The sequence below is a fragment of the Belonocnema kinseyi genome, chromosome 10, assembly GCF_010883055.1.
Source record: "Belonocnema kinseyi isolate 2016_QV_RU_SX_M_011 chromosome 10, B_treatae_v1, whole genome shotgun sequence".
Taxonomy (NCBI): Eukaryota; Metazoa; Arthropoda; class Insecta; order Hymenoptera; family Cynipidae; genus Belonocnema; species Belonocnema kinseyi.
The window spans coordinates 74767067-74774873 of record NC_046666.1 but is presented as its reverse complement, the minus strand read 5'-3'; the positions used below and the strand labels follow the sequence as shown (position 1 = coordinate 74774873).

Genomic DNA, 7807 nt, shown 5'->3' with positions numbered 1-7807 from the left:
TAAAAACACTTACTTATATTTTGTCCAGGTCAATGATCTTCGTAATATCTCACAAACATAATAAAATTGAAGGTTTTACCTCTATTATCAAGATAAAGCAAAATAAAAATATTAAAAAGTTACTTTTATTAATGCAATAAATAGAAAATCAAAATAAATTTTCATTCTAGACTTTTAATTCATTAAACAATAATGTTCAAATTTCAATAAAAGAAGTATTTATTACCTGTAAAATTTTATTATTACAACTATTAGTAACTTGAATCCAAAACTCGCTATTTTAAATTTACAGTATATTTCATTTCTCAGTCCAAGTATGTTTAATTAAAAATTTTCCGTTGATGTACATGTCCACTTTGAAACTTATGAATTAAAATCAATAAAATTGCATTATTATCGAGAACTTTATTTTTTTTAACTCAACTCAAAACTGTACAATGTAAAATAAAAATTATATTACACAGTTAGTTATAAGGGTCCAGTTCCAAGCACCAACTAAAAAAATAAACGCTTGGAAAAATAATCAAAATAAAAAAAAAACCTTGAAAGGCAATTTTTAATTTAAAGAATTGGATATATTTTGCTCTAAATACATATATCGGAGTTCAAAAGTCAAAAATCAAACGTAAAAAATGAAATATTTTGTCAAAGCATTTTTTATCCTCGTTTGATAATCAGCAATTGTGAAATTGCTCAAAAAGTACTTTTTTCCTCTGCCAACGTAGAAGGTACGTTGTACTTTAAATCCATCTACATACAAATCAATTCGCTGGGTTAAAACAATCGAGTTCGTAGCGAAATTTTACCTCTTACTTATTTTGTCAATCAATTAATCCTAAAACTAATTTAACCCTGGAAGGTCTTCTTTTCGCTTACCATATCTCTCGATTGTCATTGATTGACCTTTTATGAATTATTTTACCCGCCAAGCAAACAATTCAAGACGCAATTCAAAACTTAAAAAAAAAAATCATCGTAAAATTAACTGGCGATTTAAACAATATCTGTGAATTCTCTTCTCACAATTCTCTGACTCATAAGTAACAGAGAAGTTACTCATTGTTACGATAGAAATTTAAGCACATTTCATTAATTTCTAAGAGTTTGAAGGCTTTTCAGTTAAGTAAAATTAAACACATTGTGATCAAAATTCTTAATCCGTTCTCGCAAATTTTAATCAATATTAGGTACACTAATTGTAAATGGGAACCACACTCTTCCTTTCATTCCTGAACTACGTGCGCATAATCTACTGAGTGAAAAACATACTTTCGGAAATCTTAGTAAAACTTCATGCTTCAATCTTCTAGTTAAGAAACGTATAAAAAATCTCAAATTTCTTGTTTCGTTAAAGACGGAGAGTACCGAATAGGAAGTCGCAGTTTAATACATAATGATTCAGTTATTCTTTTCTTTAATTCGGAACTGAAACAGATGTTTTTTTTCAGTATTAGTATAGAATTTTGCAAATCGGATGTTACAACATATTTTTGTGATTTTTATTATATAATAGAAAAAAATATTTCTATAGACCACGTAATTTCAACATTTATCAACTTTTATTCCCAATACACAAAAATTTGATAAATATATATAAAAAATAAGACAACAGATTTGAATACAGCATTACATTTTTTAAATAAATAATTAATTTAAAAAGTGTGCGTGATCATTTTCAAAACTTTATACACCAAGATAACCATCTTACAATATAAAATTCGCACCACAATGAATCCAGAATTAGAGATTACTTTTAAGTGTGGCTGTGCGATTTCAGCGCGAAATTTAAATTCTTCTTTTAATTATACAATTACGTGCAGCGTCTTTTTAAAATTTAAACATATATTATTGTGTGGGTTATTATATTGTTGAAAAAGAAAAAAACAGGACGTTAAAAACTACCGAAAGTATAATGAGAAAAAGGAAAATTTCCGAAAAAATAATGCATATTTGATCATTTTTATTTCTTAGAATATTTTATTTAACATAATTGCATATTTAAAATGTAAAAGAGCTCTTTAAAATATCAAGGTATACGACATACAGATATATCAAATAAAATATTAGTTAACAGATAAAAAATGGGAACTAAATTTTTCTTTTGAAAAGTTACTAGTTTTGGAGAATTTAAAAATTCGGCATTTTAAAATTTCGATAATTATGCAATTTCGAGAGTTTGAAATTTCTGGATTTTTATTGGGAATAGTTCAACTGTGATACATTACCTGGCGCTGAAAATCGTGCCTAGAAATAGTAGGTCGAATTTTGAAGGTGCATTTTAATTTGAGCGTATAAATCTTTTTACAATCATCTTGTACGATTTAAATCAATTATCGTATAATAAAAATAAGTCTTTATCGAATTACCTTTAAAGAAATTTCTTTACGAAAATGTTCTTCTGAACAAAACCAGAACTTAAAATAAATTTTGAATAATTTATGCATAAAATATATACTACACAAAAGATCTAGCCCAGAAGTTCAGTTAGAAGTCGTATTTAAATTCTAAACGACAACTATTCACATTCTTTATATAATCTGGATCAACTTTTTAGCTATATACATTTATTAAAGTTTATTCAAGTTAATGTGATACATTAAATAAAGTAATTTGTTTTTCAGAAAATCATTTTTCGCAAGAAGTATATAAATTTCACCTGAAACTTCTTGTTTTCGTAAATGACTTATATTAATTATTTAATAATTGTTTTTACACAAAAGAACATTCGTGAAACGTTTTTATGCCGAAATTCAAATACACATTTAAATTTAAATCTAAACTTTCTAGTTCTTATTTTAATCATCAGATGGTGAAATGGTCGAAAGTTGTTCCCAAAAGTTTCGTGAAAATTGCAAAATATTTTAATATTAGGAATTTTTCTTTTTCGAAAAAATGTTTTAATCCCTCATCTATAGTTTAAAGCATAAAATCTTCCTTGTTTCCATACCTTATTACACAAACACCTGCACTAAGATCCGATTTGCAAAATCATTGAAGAACATTCACAGCCCGTTCAGCTCAGCACTGCACCAACTCAATCTCGAAATTAATAAAATCGCTGCTGCTGCTGCTGTTGATAGTTTCCATATTGTTGCGAATACGCCTGAGGCTGTCCCATTCCTGGAGGTCCAGGAAATTGTGACTGTCCATAAGGCTGTTGTTGATACTGACTAGGTGGACCTCCACTAAAGGGTGCCGGTCCCTGATTAGGAGTGAACCCTTGGTTATAATTATTATACCCATTGTTCATATTATAACCTTGATTCGAGTTGAACATTTGAGGTTGGGTTGGATAATTCTGAAATTGATTCATCGGAGGCGGATAACTTCCTTGCTGGGGAGGATGTTGATTGGGAGGGTGCTGACTGGGAGGACGTTGACTGGGTGGTTGTCCCGTAACGTTAACCTGAGTCAAAGTCCTTCCATAATTCGGTGTATAAGAATTCGAATTTGAATTGGAATTTGAAATATCCACCTCCGAATTGTTCCTAAGTCCCTCAGAATGCGACGGCGGTGCATCGTTATTGCTGGAAGAGCCTGGAACCATATGCGACGTATACTTATTCGGCAAATCGCCCATAATATTTGCAATCAGTCGCTTCGTTTCATTCAAAATCGCATTCGGATCACTGTTCTTCGTTGGTTCTTTAGTAATCTTCACAGGCGACCTTGAACGTGATCTTGAACGAGAATGCGACCAGGATTTCGGAGAATTCGACCTCGACCTGGAAAATGAACGTGAGTCTTTTTTCGCTCTCTGATTATCGCTAACATTCTTATCCGCGGCTTTGTAAATATCCTCAAATGTATAATCATCATCGTCATCGGAAAACTCAAGCTTCTTCTGCTTCTCGTCATTCTTGTTTGCATGCTCTTCCTCTGCGAACATGTCCACCTTGGGTTTCCACTTGTTTTCATCATCAGAAGGATTCTGATTACCTTTCCGAGAAGAGAAAGGCGAGCAGCTCTTTCTTGATTTGATCGTTTCGATGACCTCGGGCGATGGGCTTTTCTGTTTTGGAGGCAATGATGATGTTCCCAAATTCACGTAAGCTCTCAGCTTTTCTACCCTCGATAAATCGGTAGCTTCAAGCTTCTTCAAGAAATTGATAAGCCCATGTTGTTCCTCGGTTCCTAATTCCTTGAAATTCTGTAACAAGGATTTGAGGTCTTCATCTGATAAACTCTCCATCTGCTTCGCCCGAGACTCGACCGAGCTTTCGGATTTTTTTACAACTGGAGGACTGGGAGCAGCAGGAGGGGGTGTTTGCTCATCGCCAGAGGTAAGAGGACTCGCTCCACTAGTTAAACCTTTAACAAAATCAGCAGTGGTGACAGGTTTGCTGCTTTGCTGAGAAGCTTCCGCCATTCCAACAACAGCGTTGATTAATGTCTCCAATTCATCCTGGGAGACGTTTGATCTACCCTGTGCTACCAGAGCTGCCGCAATTTGCTGGGCAATTGCGACTTTATCAACAGTTCCGACTCCAGGAACACTCACGGGTTCGGATTTTAGATTCTTAGGATTAATATCAATCACTCTCGAGTATGGCGCTCTATTAAATATATTTATAGTTTTTGAAAGCTCAAGAAGTTCCTTGTGTTTCTTCTTTTCCTCCTCCATCTTCTTTTTATTCTCCGTGGCCTTGTGCAGAAGCTGCGCTATATTCTGAATTGCAGTCTTCGTGGGCGCGATTGCCATCTTCTCAATCATTCCAGCAAAGAGTTGTCCCTTCAGTTTCTCCTTGACAGTCTCAAACATAACGCTGACTTCCTCATCATACAGCAACTCTTCAGCAGAGTTCGGTTTTGCTTTCTCGGCTGCCAAGGCTTTCGAGAGAAGCGAGACAATCTTGGGACCCAGGGAGCCCAATTGTCCTTCCAGAGCTGTCAGGAGTCTTAAAAGTCCAACGATTTCGAGGTCTTCGCTTAGGATTTCGTCAGCAATGGGACTAGGTGATTTTTCAGCTATTGGATATGGGGAGGCATGATATCTTGGACGAGCAGTTGCGGTTCTTGGCGGACCGTAGTAAGCATGAGGAGGTGGTGGCCTGTATCCCCGTCCCCTGGAATAGGGGACATAATAGTCTCGTTCCAGCTCTCGTTCTCTTTCCCGCTCCCTTGCACGATCTCGTTCTCTTTCCCTCTCGCGATCCCTTTCACGCTCCCTCTCTCTTTCTCTCTCCCGTTCTCGTTCCCTCTCTCTTTGTCTCTCGCGCATTTCGTGGTGAGGATCTATGTGGAATTCAGGTCTGAGCAGTTTCGTTCCTACGTATTCAACTTCATCGTCGCTTTCCTGATGTCTACGTTTAGGAGTTGGCGACCTATCCTTTTTCTTGGAAGAAGAAACAGAAGAAGAGTGTTTTTCTATTGGTTTCTCTTCTGGAAGTTCTAATCTTTTTCGAATCTCCCCCTTTCTCTGCTCCAGTTGCTCGGTGTGGAGTTCGCGCATTCGCTTGTTCCAAAACTCAATCCACTCGGGTTTGAAGTCATGTTTTCCCGGGTCTTTACCCTCGGATTGAAGTTCCTTATATCTTCGGTTCCAGAATTTCTTCCACTCGTCGGGATAGGAGGGATGCTTTTCGGGATTTTTTTCGTGGAACTTCAGGGCTCTTTCGAGTGTTTCTTCTGCACGGCGGATTTGTTCTTTGTACTTGTCCCACTTGTCGCGTTCTTTTACAACTAATTCGACGGACCGAGACCGCTCGCGAGAATGTCGGGAACGACGGGACCTGTAATTTCTTTCTGGATGGGTTATTTTTCTACCGCGACTTCGCGAACGAGATCTGGAGCGAGGTGTTCGGACAGGGGATGGACTGCTAGAAATACTCGACAGGGACGAGAGGGATTTCAAATCGTCCGGTTTCTTGCCTGGTGTAGAATTTTTGTCCTTTGGAGACTTTTCTGCTTTTTTATTTGCCTTGTTGTCCTTCGTTAAAACCCGAATTTTGTAGTTCCTAGAATAAAAATCGAGGATTCAGTAGTTGGAGAATTGAGAGAGAGAGAGAGAATAGGAGAAAGGGTAGTAGTTCAGAAAAATGAAAAAATGGTTAGGAATTTAAAATTTCAGTACGAAAACTATTCGCATAGCATTTTACATCATAAGGCAAAATTTGTACAAAAATAAAAAATTTCTAATAATCATAAACTTTATTTAAATAAAAAGGAGTAAGTGGAAAGCATATCAATTTAAAAGTCAGACAATTTATAACTTCAAACATTCAAAAGTGTTCTAATTTGAAAGCGCTAAACACCAGATAGCAAATGAGATTACCATTTTAATAAATTGAACTTCAAAATCTCTGAAATTCTGAACATTTCGAATAGTGAAAATGTACAGAAAGATTATAGACTGTAGAAACAAAAGAATTAAAAAGAAAACTGAATTTCATGTAAAACTTTCCAACTACAAATCATGATATATTAAGGGTGCATATAAAGTTTAAATTGTTTTGAAAAATGTTACATATTTTGGATGAAACAAAATAATATTATTCAAAATAAAGATAATAAATACATCTACGATTTAAAGAATTAAAATATAATTATCAATTAAATATGAAGGGCCTAGAGGTAAGAATGTAGAAATTGCCCACTCACTTATCAAGCCTATATTAGCACCATATATTTACATATATTTGAATATACAATCCTAAAAGTATTAACCTAAAAATTCCAGTTTTTTTTTTTTGTAATTCTGATCAAACCTTATGTTTTAGTGTGATATCAATTCTCTTTTGTAAAAATATCCTGAAGTTGTATAGTTTAAAATACTTTCTTTTGTAATTAATCGGATCGGGTTATCAAATAAAAATTTTTAAATTTCAAAAAATATTTTAACCTTCTTTGTCAGAATTTTTTCCCAATTTCTCTATAATATTAGCTCATTGATTTTCATAACATATGCTTTGTTCATAAATATCGTTTGAGTTATTTTGAAGAAAAAGAACCATTTTATTTTCCTTTTGTCGTTTATTTATTTAAGATGGGGGCAAATTTTAAATGATTGTTTTGAATATCAAAAATCTGTGGAAAACAATATGCACAAAACACTTAGCAAAATGAGAATATGAACACACCCGGTATCAGATCGCAATAGTTGTTTCTAAAAATTTTTGGTTAAAAAATTTTTTTTCTAAGAAGTATCAATATTGAAAATTCCAATTTTTTTTTCAAAAAGTTATCTTTACCCCTACTGAATAATTATAATAATTAATAAAATAGTGGCTTCAAAATCATGAAAAAAAAGAACTTGATTTCTACGTGTTATCCGCAACGATTTTTTAAAAATTATAAATATTAGTTTATGATTGAATATGTTGAAGCTTTCTTAGATTTCATCGGACTGTAAATTTATTAGGTTCAAAAAGAAAAAAGTGATTTAAAATAATGCAACGTGATACTGAGAATACCTCTCTAAGTTTGGTAATATTTTTTTGCTAAGATCACTTTAAAGCAAATATTTCTTCATTCTTTTGTAAACAAAAAAAATGTTGAGAAATGCGGAATAAATTGCGGAATTTGATAAACATCAGCAAACCCTTTTGCAAGAAATAAATTGAATTTGAATCATATAAGTACGATACGGAAATTTTTGTACTTGATAAAGAAAAATGCAGATGTGTCTTATTACACACTAGCAGTAATTGCCCGCGCACAAATCGTGCGCTCAAGTCTCTGGCTTTTTATTTTTTAACATGAAAAATATGCAAATTTAAATTCCATTATAAAACAAACTTTTTAACATGTTTTAAATTTGTTTAACAATAATGCATAATTAATAATTTCGAATTGAAAATTTCTGAAA

General features: G+C 33.4%; 1 protein-coding gene across 3 annotated transcripts in view; it reads right to left on the bottom strand.

The window, feature by feature from the left end:
- Window positions 1–284: 284 nt before the first annotated feature.
- Window positions 285–7807, bottom strand: part of LOC117181511 (uncharacterized protein CG7065-like) — a 27787-nt gene continuing 20264 nt past the window's right edge. For all 3 annotated transcript variants that reach the window (XM_033374267.1, XM_033374268.1, XM_033374269.1), the window contains one exon: window positions 285–5957. In XM_033374267.1, the coding sequence (XP_033230158.1) occupies window positions 3047–5957 (2911 nt within the window). In that variant the 3' untranslated portion in view covers window positions 285–3046. The remainder of the gene's footprint in view (window positions 5958–7807) is intronic.